At 35.1% G+C, this 12,817-nt stretch overlaps 1 protein-coding gene across 3 annotated transcripts in view; it reads left to right on the top strand.

Annotated features, from left to right (window-relative positions):
- The window catches only part of ASH1L (ASH1 like histone lysine methyltransferase), a 214,268-nt gene that overhangs the window by 122,413 nt on the left and 79,038 nt on the right, over nt 1-12,817 (top strand). For all 3 annotated transcript variants that reach the window (XM_004714678.3, XM_045298503.1, XM_045298502.1), the window contains one exon: nt 12,249-12,343. In XM_004714678.3, the coding sequence (XP_004714735.1) occupies nt 12,249-12,343 (95 nt within the window). The remainder of the gene's footprint in view (nt 1-12,248; nt 12,344-12,817) is intronic.

Genomic DNA, 12,817 nt, shown 5'->3' with positions numbered 1-12,817 from the left:
CAATTGATGTGTGTATGGATTGGGATAACAGTTGTATGAGCCCCTAATAAAATGTTAAAAAAGAGAAAAAAAAAATGTACAACCAGTACAATATCCAAAGAAAATTGGTCTAGTTATGCTCCTAAATTAATAAAAATGCATAATATAAAAAAAATACTTGCATTTTTATTATTTACACTTTGGTTTTGGCACAGTAATAAGAAACCCTCCCAAATAAGAATGGCTTTAAGTGTTTTGTATTTATTTTCATTTTATTTTTATATTTTTTGCAGTGTACAGTTCAGGGCCAACATAGTACCATGAGTCTCTTCAGGAACCTAGGCTCCTATTTTTTCTTTCTTCTACCTCAGCACTAGGCTTTTCTTTCCAGATTTATGTCATGTTCTTATAAGACTGCTGGAAATCGGTCTTTGGTATAGGCAGCGAAAAAGAAAGGGAGAGGGAGAGGATACAAGCATATAAGGCAACTTACAAAATTATACTTGTAGTCCCGTGACTGCTAAGATGGCTAGAAATACGGCCGTTATTCCCGATGACTGTACTAGGAAAACAAAAGGTATTCATATAAATATCAAAAAATATGTCATAATGTAGTCATCTAACTATTAACAAGGAAAGTGTGCTGCAGAAGTCCTCATTGTAACTTCAAGGCATCAGGAAGGATAAGAATCACCATCAGTCCAAAGCTTATTGCTCTGAAGTAGAGGTCATTTAAACCTCCACGATCCAACCATTCTGCTCATTCTGACCCCAAGCATCCTCCCAGAGCACTTTCTACTTCTCTGCTGCGTCCAGTAATTTGTTGCAGTGGCCACACGCAACGCAGAGACCACACTTAGGATTGTGTGATTTATTAGAGAAGCAGTCGACTACAATTCAGAGTTCAGTTCCTCAATCAGAACAACTTCCAACCTCTCAATCTCTATTTGGACAAGTGTGACAGTTCTTAAACGTTGCCAGTAAGTGCTCAGAGGCACACTTCTCTACCAGGAAGCCTCCTCCCCAAACAGTCAGATTTCTCACTCTGTGTGTTTGGTACGCCATGGCTGGTCTTCTGGTGCTGTTTTTTGACATTTCCAATGTTAAACTTCCTTCATCTTCTGGGTCTGGTAGATACCGAGCATTCATCCAAAGCATGCACGCTACTCAAGCTCTTCTTCTTCTTTTTTTTTTTATAATCATTTTATTGGGGTCGTACATTCTTATCACAGTCCATACATCCATCCGTTGTGTCAAGCCCATTTGTACATTTGTTGCCATCATCATTCTCAAAGCATTTGCCTTCTACTTGAACCCTTAATATCAGCTCCTCTCAAGCTCTTCTTGATAATAGTGAAAATCCCCTTTGAGCTCTGTGGGATTAGCTCTTATGATAGTATAACAAATTGCCACAAACTCTTCTGCTTTTCATTTGTTTTCTTACAGTTCTTAAGGTCAAAAGTCTTAAATGGGTTTCATCAGAGTAAAATTAAAGTGTTGGCAGTTTCCCTTCCTTCAGGAAGTTCTTGATAAGAACCCTTTTTCTTGCCTTTTCCAGTTTCTAGAGGCTTCCTGCGTTCCTTGATTTGTGGTCTTTTACTATCTTCAAGGCTGGCATTGATGATTTCAGTCCTCACTTTGCTTCACTCCAACATCCTAGCTCCTGTAGTTGCTTCACTTCCTCTGAGGCTGATGCATTTATCTCCATTTTACAAGTACCATTTTATCAGCACCTTTGTGATTGCATTGAACCTGTTGGGATACTCGATGATCAGCTAATTGGCAGCCTTTGCCATGTAACCTAATATATCCCTGGGTTCTGCAGCTAGGACATGGATGTGTTCTACTCTAGGAGCCACACCTCTCTAGGATGCAGAATTTGGGAAAGGAAAAGTAAGGTGTAATTTCTTTTTTTCATACTTGTTTTTATTGCTTGAAGTTAGAAAGATGTTATATTTTGCAATTTAAACTTAATTTTATCTATGAAAAGTTAAAAGTGATATAAAAAATCAGCTATAAGGTGAAGTTGAAGGTGAACTTTTGCCTAGAGGATATAACAGTGCATCACAGTATAGAACAACTATACTAGATTAACAAGAGCTTTTAGTTCATTTGCAAAGGCTATTTAAAAGTATTGATGGTTTTGTTAGTGGACAGTGAATAGATTGCAGCTAACTCACGGTGATCACATGTTGCAGAGTAGAACTAACTGCTCCATAGAGTTTTCAAGGCCGTGGCCTCCACACGCAGCTCCAGCCTGCCCTGTGAGGCACCTCTGAGTCACTTCAAACTCGTTGCATGACGTTTGATTACTATGTCCTTTATATAAACTAGAATAGTTTATTATGTAAAAGTATAATTTTAAAGTTTATGAAATGCTGTCTTATTTTCTTGGTATTAATGATACCTATTTTTGTGTATGTTTGCAGATTCTCAAAATAATACCCATCTTTGGATATAAAGCAAAAAATGGTACTATTGTACATTTATTATCTATTTAAATTTCCAAAGTACTTCATAAATGCATTTTAAAACTATAGGAATAGTAAACCATATGGTTACTATGTACCATATGGTACATACTATGTACTCATAGAAAACTGAGACAGTGAAGGGTTACAGAACTTAACTAAGTCACAAAAACTGCCAGTAAAATCAGCACTAGACTGAGTCTTGAACACATCGAAGTGTGACTGTTTGACACTGAGTTTTCTGATTTTTCAGAATGACATTTATAGTACGGTAGATAACAATGCTTTTTTTAATAGGTAATCTAATGGTTTGAGGAGGGTTGAATACTAACCAGCATATGATTCATTTTCCTCTGAAGATGCTTCAGAAATAATCTGATTAACAATTTAAATGCAGACTATGGCCTAGATAAATGTTAACCTCACACCATTTCCTTGTATAAAGTAGATTTAGGTACTTGTAGTTTTTAAATTATATCATAGAGAAAATCAAAGTATATGAATACTTTAATACTGTACCTTAAATAAACTTTGGTTTGGATCGGAGTTTTTCTTTACCTACTTTTTATTGTGTTTTCTAGTGTGCATTTCTTTTGTTCTGTCTTATTTAGAATCCTCTTGATAAAATTTTTCTGATCACAGGGACCATGAAATTCCTTTGGGGAGTAAAGTGACACCAGATTGCCTGTGAGAGATTCTAAAAAGAGACCTTCCTTCAGTATGTTTGCCTAAGAACAAAGTTAGAGTATCAGAATGTTACAGCTAGCAGTGGCCTGTATTAATAACCCTTTCTGACTTACTCCTTCATTTGATAGGTGAGAACACTGAAACTAAGAAATGATTAAGTGGCTTGCTCAAGTCACACCACTCATCTTTTAGGAAAACCAGGTTTAAAATTCTGTTTATTTTTGTTATTTCAGTCATGTAAATATAACCTAAGTAAAAATTTTAAAACAGAACAGCTTAGATTTTAGTCATAATCTGTACACATTTTATTTCCTTGTTTTAGTGAATTAGTTAAAACTTCCAATCTGATGGTCAATGGGAATGGTGAGAATAGATATCCGTGCTTTGTTTCCGATCTTAGAATCATCTATTTTCTCATCATTAAATATCACATGAGCTGTAGGTTTTTTGTATATGTTCTTAATCACATTGAGGAAGTTCTCTATGCCAAGTATGCTTAGAGTTTTTATCACAAATGAGTGCTGGATTTTTTTTTTTAATCTTTTTCTCCCATTGATGTGAAGATAGCAGTTTTCTACTTTAGCCTGTTGGTGTGACAGATGACAGTAATTATTTTCCAGGTGCTGAAGCAGCCTTACAGACCTGAAGTAATTCATACTTGGTGATAGGATATCATTCTTTTTATACATTTTGGTTCAATTTATATTTGCGGCGAATTTTTGCACCTATGTTATCAAGAGATACTGGTATGTAATTTTCTTGAGATACTGCTGGTCTCATAGAATGAGTTAAGAAGTACTCACATTCTTTCTATTTGCTTAGGGAGAGGTGGGAGATTAAGCAAGTAGGCAAACGGCTTTTCGATCACTTTTAGTCACCTTGTTCTTGCTTCCTTATTCACTTAGATGTTGTAACCTTGACCAGTCTGTAGATTGGCGATGCTCACAAGTTAATTCTGCTGGTGTCTGCTTGTGGACTATGTGGGGCCGCTTACAGTCATCTAGCTGGCACCCCGCTGAGGTTTTTTTGAAGTGTAAGATCTAGTCTGCTATGCTCTGTTGCTACCCAAATGAGCTGAATGCATGAGGACTTCAAAAAGTTTACAGGGAAATTTCACCGTCTTTCAGTGTCATTTTTCCGTGAACTTTTATAGACAAAATGTCTGACTTACATAAGGCCTCAAAGTAATTCTTAACTCCTCCTCTTTCACACTTTTAAAGACTTGTCCTATCTCTTGTTGTCAACAGGCATTCACCATGTTTAAGCTGTAGTGCTTCCTATCCATTATCTGGTTTTCTACAGAAAAACTTAAAAAATCAGTTTTAATAATGATACTGGCTACTAGCTGCCACATCCAAAAGTTGGTTGTTTTTGCCTTAACCGACATGACTTAGGAACTTTCTTTGGTTTGGCTCCTCAGGTAGCTTGGATCATGTCATGACATCATTATGAACGATTGGTCTGCCACCTTGGACTGGGGGAGAATGGGGAGAGAGTCGTCATCCTAATTAAGTTCTTTTGATTTTTAGAGAAAGTTGGCTATGTCCATTTTTATGGTTTAGGAAAACATGTTTGCAATTGGCATGAGATAGTAGTAGCTATGTTGCCATAGCCCCCTCTAGTGAGATTAAAGTGGCCTTACCAGCACTGTACTGTTTTTGACGTGTCTGCTCATTAATCCGAGCCTGATGGGTATAAGATGTAATACAAGGTTTAATACAGATATTATAAAAAATATCACCAATTTTAAGAACACACCATTACCTCAGTTTAGAATGCACTATTGGTAGACATCCTTCTAATCCAGCGGTTCTCAACTGTGGGTCGTGACCCCTTTGGGGTTGCCCATTTTTTTTTTTTTTGGAAGGACGAGCTTGCCCATTTCTTAACAGTAGCTAAATTATAGTTATGAAGTAGCAATGAAAATAATTTTATGGTTGGGGGATCACTACAACATGAGGAAAAAGGGTCGTGGCATTAAGAAGATTGAGAACCACTGTTCTAATCTTTAATTTGGCTGAATTATGCTTGAAACCAGAAGTAACTCCGAAGGAGAAAGACTGAACTGTCTACTCCCATAAAGTGTTAGTCTCAGAAAACCACAGGGGATCAATATGACTCAGCATTGACTCAATGGCAGTGAATTTAGAGACACTGGAATACAGTATTTCCCAATGACAATATTAAGAATGATCTTCAGATCTTTTAAAAAATATAGATTCCCAAGCCCTTGATCAGCAATCATAAATCTCAACCTATTAATAATAGAATGCAGAAGTGCTAAGAAGATGCAGTATGTAAAGTAACTTAGGACTTAATTTATGTCTTATAGGGATTCAGAATGGCAGCATTACTATTGTAATAGGGGTAGTGTGTAAACTAGAAATGTGGGGAGTTAAATGCTTATAATACTGTATATACTTGAGTCAAGTCCACCTGAATATCAGCCAAGGCTCCTAATTTTACCACAAAACTTCATGAGAAGTGTGCTGAAAAACTCACCTTATACACGAGTATATATGGTACTTTTAAAATATCTTTTCACTATAAGGGCTCTAGTGACATGATCAGGTTAAGTGTTGTGCTGCTAACCAAAGTTTAGTGGCTCAAACCCACCAGCAACCCCAACGGGAACGGCCTCAAAAATCCCTATACAATTACTTTTAAGTCAGAATCGACTATATAGCATTGGGTTTGGGGTGCTTGTCACTTTGTCTCAGTAAAAATAAAATGTGTTAGCATTTAAAAACTTAAACTTATCTTAGAAATTATGTCATCAAAATAAAAAGAAAGCAATTATCTGATTCATTTTTCTTAAATCCTAGAAAAGTTAATTTTATATGCAGTGGCAATTATGTTTCTTGACTCTGTACAGATTTCTATTTTTCCCCAAAGTTTTATTTAGAAAAGAATAGAACCTTCAGAGAAGTTGGAAGAATGATTAAAATGAACAACATCCATATATCCTAATCTAGATTTCCAGCAAGGAACAACCTGCATACCTGCTTTAGCTCTCTACATAGTCACACACATTTTTGTTCCTGTTTTCCTTTTGGTCCACTGAGTGATTCGAAAGCAAACTGTGGATCATATGCTTGCCCCTAAGGGTTTAACAAGTAGTTTTACATAAGAACTAGTATATTGTCCCACACAGCGTGATGCCGTCCTCATATCTGAGAAATAGTCAAGCAGTAATATCATCCCGTGTCAGTTTATATTTCCTTTGTTATTTTGAAAGTATTTTTATAATAGTTTATTGTTTTGCTTTTAATCTAGTATTTAAACTGCATTCATATATTACATGTGCTTTTTAAAAAATTATTTCATTAGGGGCTTGTAAAACTCTTATCACAATCCATACATACATCCATTGTGTCAAGCACATTTGTACATTTGTTGCCTTCATCATTCTCAAAACATTTTCTTTCTACTTGAGCTCTTGGTATCAGCTCCTCATTTTTTCCCCTCCCTCACGAACCCTTTCTAATTTATACATTATTATTTTGTCATGCCTTACACTGTCCAATGTCTCCCTTTACCCATTTTTCTGTTGTCCATCCCTCAGGGAGGGGGTTATATGTACCAGTAGATCATTGTGATTGGTTACCCCTTTCTTCCTCACCTTCCATTTCCCCTCCTGGTATCACTATCATTATTGGTCCTGAGGGGTTCATCTGTCCTGGGATTCCCTGTGTTTCAGGTTCCTTTCTGTACCATTGTACATCCTCTGGTCTAGCCAGATTTGTAAGGTAGAATTGGGATCATAATAGTGGGGGGAGGAAGCATTAAAGAATTAGAGGAAAGCTGTATGTCTCATCATTGCTACGCTGCACCCTGACTGCCTCGACTCCTCCCTGCGACCCTTCTGTAAGGGGATGTCTAATTGCGTACACATGGGCTTTGGGTCTCTACTCTGCATTCCTCCTCATTCACAATGATAAGATTTTTTATTCTTTGATGCCTGATACCTGATCCCTTCGACACCTTGTGGTCACACAGGCTGATGTGCTTCTTCCATGTGGGCTTTGTTGCTTCTAGCTAGATGGCCACTTGTTTACCATTCAAGTCTTTAAGACCCCAGACACTATGTCTTTTGATAGCCGGGCGCCATCAGCTCTCTTCACCACATTTGCTGATGCACACATTTGTGTTCAGCAATTGTGTCGGGAAGGTGAGCATCATGGAATGCCAGGTTAATAGAACAAAGTGTTTTTGTGTTGAGGGAGCAGAGGGGCCATATTTAAGTTACTCAAACTCCCATCAAAGTCAATTCTGACTCATGATTACCCTATGTAAGGTTTCTAAGGCTATAAATCTTTACAGGAGCAGACAGCCTTGTCTTTTACCCATGGAGGTCTCATAGGTTTGAACCACTAACCTTGCAGTTAGCAGTCCAATGTTTAGTAATAGCACTACCAGTCTTTTTTATTACTACTAGTCTTACAGTCAAGATATACATAGTAGCAATTATTAAGGACAATAGCTAGTTTATTTTTTATTAGGTACTCATAGATGTATGAGTATCTACTTTGAGACTGTCTGAATTAGATTTTACCTGTAGTACTCCTAGCAACAAATTGCTAAAAGAAATTTAATCTCCCAAAGTTTCTCCTCAAAAGGAAGAAAACTAGCCACAATGCTGAGTATAAAGTGAAATTTATAAAAAGTTAATTAACTTCTTTAAAAGGCCATTTTTTCATTTATTACACACATAATTTGTACCTTCAGTTTTATAACTCTAGCTACGAGTCAAAAGTAAGAACCATCTACAAAAACGTCCTGTCCTTTATGGAAGCTCATTATGGCTGCCCTTCATTCTAATATACAAAAAAAGTATTCTCCGTAGTGAGTTGAGCTAGTAGTGAGTCACACATGAATTTATGACTATCGCAGAAAATGCCAGTAAATCACGGAATCTTCAAGACAAACAAGCAAAAGCAAAAAGAAAACTAAATATTCTTATCTGCCATGTCACAGCAGTTACATTGTCCAGACAATTAAGAGAGAGAGATTCTCATGTTGCTATCATCAACAGAGAAATAATGCCCTTTCCTAAATCAGAATCAGAATCAGACTTGGCCAAGAACTTGGTAAACACTTCTTCACATGATCAGCATCACATATCTTTGACTTCTGCATTGCAAAATCGAGGATAAATACTTTTGTTTATAATGTGGGGAATTATTCTAGGTTTTGTTTATTTTGGAAATTAGAACTACTCATATGATCTTGGATTTTATATGTGTGGTGTGTGCTTTGGAGAAAGTTGTGCAAAATATTTTCTTCTTTGACTACAGTCTATTACATGCCTTCTTACCCTAATGACAGCAAGTTAAAGTGTTGGTTTTACTGCCAATCCTGTTTCAATAGCTAAAAACCTTTTATGTCTAGTTAGTTTGGGTAAATCTTTTTATTTTATTTTTTTTAGTTTGCGTAAATCTTGAAACTAATGGAACAGATAAAATTTTCTTGATTGAGTCTAGACAGAGTTGCTCACTTGATCTAATTGGCCATGGTTGATGATGATGATGATGATGAAATAAAATTTTAGTTGACTTAAAAGAATATTGTCTTTCTGTTTACAATCATTATTTGGGGTAAATTTTTTAAATAAGAAAAAAGTAAGAACGCTGGTGGTGTAGTGGCTACATGTTGGGCTATTAATTACAAGGTCAGCAGTTTGAAACCAACTTCTCTGTAAGGAGAAAGGCCTTTCTCCTGTCCTATAGCATTACTAGTAGTTGGAATCAACTCGATGGCAGTTAAGTTTGGTTTTGGTTTGGTCTGCTCTTATAAACAGTTATAGTCTCAGATACAGGAACAATTCCACCCTGTCCTATAGGATTAGGAATTTTCATGGACTGAGTGCAGTTTTGTTTGGTTTTAGTTAGTTATGGTGAATCAATCTAGTTTATTTCCCCCTCCGCCTTTGTAGCTGTTACCAAATTCCTTAGCTCTTCTACTGACTTTACCTGAACTGCTTCAACCACCTGAGCTTCTTTCATTTCCTCTCATTCACCAGCTTCATTCCAACTTTGATTTTTATGTCAACAGTTTCCTCTTTTGTGGTCTTTTTCGAGATCTTATATCCTTTCATTCCTGAGTGACAACTCAGTAATGTTTACTTTTACTTTATATCATTTCTTCAGATTAGCCTACCCTGACTGCTGATTCTAAAAGTTACCAAGAACTCTCTACTTATCACATTTAAGTACTTTCCCACCATTAATTGTTTTCTATTATTTTCTGCTTGCTTAGTTATTTCATTAGTTATTTACCTACCCAATTAGAATGTAAACTGTCTTATCCATAGCTGATATCTGATATTTACAAATGGATATGGATTTGATGATTTCTCAGTAGTTTTGGTAAACAAGTGATCCACTGGAAAGCTCCACATTTAAAAGTTAAGAACATCTGGTTCTCAATTTTCTTATCTACAAATTGAGTATTAGTATAGTCATACTATTAACAATGTGCAATAGAATTTACCAAACTCATAATAAGTGAAGAAACAGTGTCTTTAATCAAACATCTTCAAACATCTTCTAAACATCTTCTAGATGTCTTCTCTGGGGAATTGTACTAAACAGTTAAATAAATGAATCCAACCCTCTTAAACTTTGAAAAAAAGGAAAAAACACTTCCTAATACATTCTATAAGGCTAGCTTTCCTTTGATCTTAAAACCAAACAATGGTACCACAAGGAAAACACCACTATCTATTATCAATATAGATGCAAAGCTCACTAATAACATAGAGTGACCAATTCAAAAAGAATATTAAAAGTTTTGTACCCATGATTAAATGAAACTTAGCCCAGAAATGAAGGTTGGTTCCACATTAGAAAATCATTCAATTTAATACACCACATTAGTAGAACAAAGGAAAAGAATCACTTTACCGTCTCAATTGACACAGAGAAAGCATTAGACAAAATCCAGCACCCTTTCATGATTAAAACATTCAACAAAGTAGGAATAGAGGGAAACCTTTACCTTCATACTCAATGGATGAAGACTGAGAGCAGGAACAAGGCCACTACTGTTCATTATTGTACTGAAAGGCAATTAGGTAAGAAAAGAACTATATCCAAATATATCAAAATTGAGAATTAAAACTATCCCTTCCAAGGATGACATTATCTTATCTACAGAAAACTCAAAAATCTCACAGAAAAACTACTCGATCAAATAAATCCAGCAACATGACAGGACAAAAGATCAACATACAAAAATAAGTCTCATGTTTTCTTAGACTTAACATCTTAAAAAATAATAAAATAACATCTAGAAGAATTTAATAACAAATTCTTAGGAAAAAATTCAACCAAGAAAGTGAATGATTTGTATACTGAAAACTGTAACATGATACTATTGGAAAGTAAGACTTAGATAAATATGACATTCCATACTCATGGATGGAAATATTGTTAATATATTAATACCATGTAAAACAATTTTTAGATTCAGCACAATTCCCATCAAATCCTATCAACCTTCTTTGTCAAAACAATCTTAACAAGAAAAGTTAGGAACACTCACACTTTCTGATCAGAACATATTACAAAGCGATTTAATCAAAAGAGTCTGGTGCTGGTATAATAATCGACTTGTAGATTAATGGGATAGAATTGAGAGACCAAAAATAAATTCATACATCTATGGTTGGACAATTTGTAACAAGGATGCTAGGTCAATATAATGGTAAAGGAATAGTCACATTAATAAACAGCCTTAGGATACCTAGATTCCCACAAACCTGGACCCATACCTCACAACATACATGAGCATTAACCCAAAATGGCTCGAAGACTTAAATTTAAGACAAAACCATAACTTTTGGAAGAAAACCATTTTGAAGAATGAACTCTTGGGTATGAGCAAAAAAGCAGAAGCAACAAAACTAGAGAAATGAAACTTCACCAAAATTTTATTTCTCACACAAAAAATCCAGATATTTCTTCAATCAAATGAAGAGAAACCCTACAAATTTTAACAAATTTTCCGGGAACCAGGTTTTATATTAACATCTTAATAATAAATAAAGATTTCCTACAAATTAATGACAAACCACAATTTTTAAATGAGTACAGAACATTATAAATATATCTAAACATAAAAGAAATACATTCTGTTAGTACACACATGAAAACATGTTCAATAGCATTAATAGATTCAAACAAAACTGAAAACAACTGGTGTTGTCAAGGATGTGAAGAAAGTGGTATGTTCATCCGTTGCTGATGAGATTATAAAATGGTACAATTGCTGTGGGAAAATTTGGCCATTTTTCTAAAAGTTAAACATAGAATTACCATGCATTTCACTCCTAGGTATGTACCCAAAGAATTAAAAGCAGAATCCCAGATAGATTGTACACTGTACCTACTAATAGAATGAATGAAAGAGGTTAATTTTACATAAGGAATATTGTGGGATAAAGAAAACGAAGAATATAGTTGATCATAGTTGAATAAGATACCAAGGGCTCAAGTAGAAAGAAAATGTTTTGACGATGGCAACAAATGTATAAATGTGCTTGACATGATGGATGGATGGATGGATTGTGATAAGAGTTGTACTGGCCCCCAATAAAATGCTTTTTTTTAAAAGTTGAATAAGACACTAGGGTTTCAATCTTAAATCACCTTCTTACCAGTTTTTTAAATTAAGGGAAGTCACTGAACTTCATAGATTTCCAGATCTGTTAAATAAACAAATATATTTTCTTAAACCTGCTTCACAAGATTGATATGAGATAATATGTGGAAATACTTTGTAAATTCCTGATCTAGCAATTATGACAGTCATTATGATCATATTTGAATTTGAGTTCATTCAGGAAAACTATTAGAAAAAGATAAAGAGCCTGTTTCTTAGGAATAACTACAAAAGGTAACTTCAGAAATTGAGGTGTTTTTTGCATCTTTGTTTGTTTTAATTCATGAAGTATTTGTTACATTCTCCCAAAAAAGAATTTTAAGATTCCTTCTAAATATATGCATTTAAGATTTAAGCTGCTGTTAATGTAATTATTTTGATGGCATGATCTGTCTACATTCGACCACAAGAAGAAATTTCATTGCCTCATTATTTTCCTGATTGCAGCCCAAAGCGCAGACTGATCCAGCTAAAAAAAGAGAAGCTGGAGTACACTCCCGGAGAGCATGAGTGTGGGTTATTCCCCGCCCCCATCCACGTCGGTGAGTATTCAGTGTACGTAGTCAATCACTAAGAATAAATATTTTTTCTTTGGTTTTAGTTTGATATGATCTTTGTTTTCTTGTTATTATTTTTACCTCATCATTGAGGTCAAGCTTGTTCTTAATGATTTAATGTACACACTGAAGAAAACTCTGAAGAGGAAAAAAATGGTGTGGATATTAGCCATTGACATTTCTTATTTTTCACTTTTTTAAATTAGTTGGCATTTAATACATATATCATTCCATATTTCAATCACATCAAGTAGAATTATACAGTTGCTATGACAATCAGTTTCCATTCTTTTTCTATGTGGACTCCTTGACACTGTCTCCCTTTATTTATTTTTTATTTTTTAAACATTTTATTAGGGGCTCATACAACTGTTACCGCAATCCATACACACATCAGTTGTGTAAAGTGCATTTGTACATCATTCTCAAAACATTTTCTCTCCACTTAAACCCCCAACA

Source organism: Echinops telfairi, unplaced genomic scaffold (genome assembly GCF_000313985.2).
Source record: "Echinops telfairi isolate 266 unplaced genomic scaffold, ASM31398v2 ScPeMD7_7425;HRSCAF=8463, whole genome shotgun sequence".
NCBI lineage: Eukaryota > Metazoa > Chordata > Mammalia > Afrosoricida > Tenrecidae > Echinops > Echinops telfairi.
Note: the sequence above shows the minus strand (reverse complement) of the source record. Positions and strands in the feature narration are given on the sequence as shown.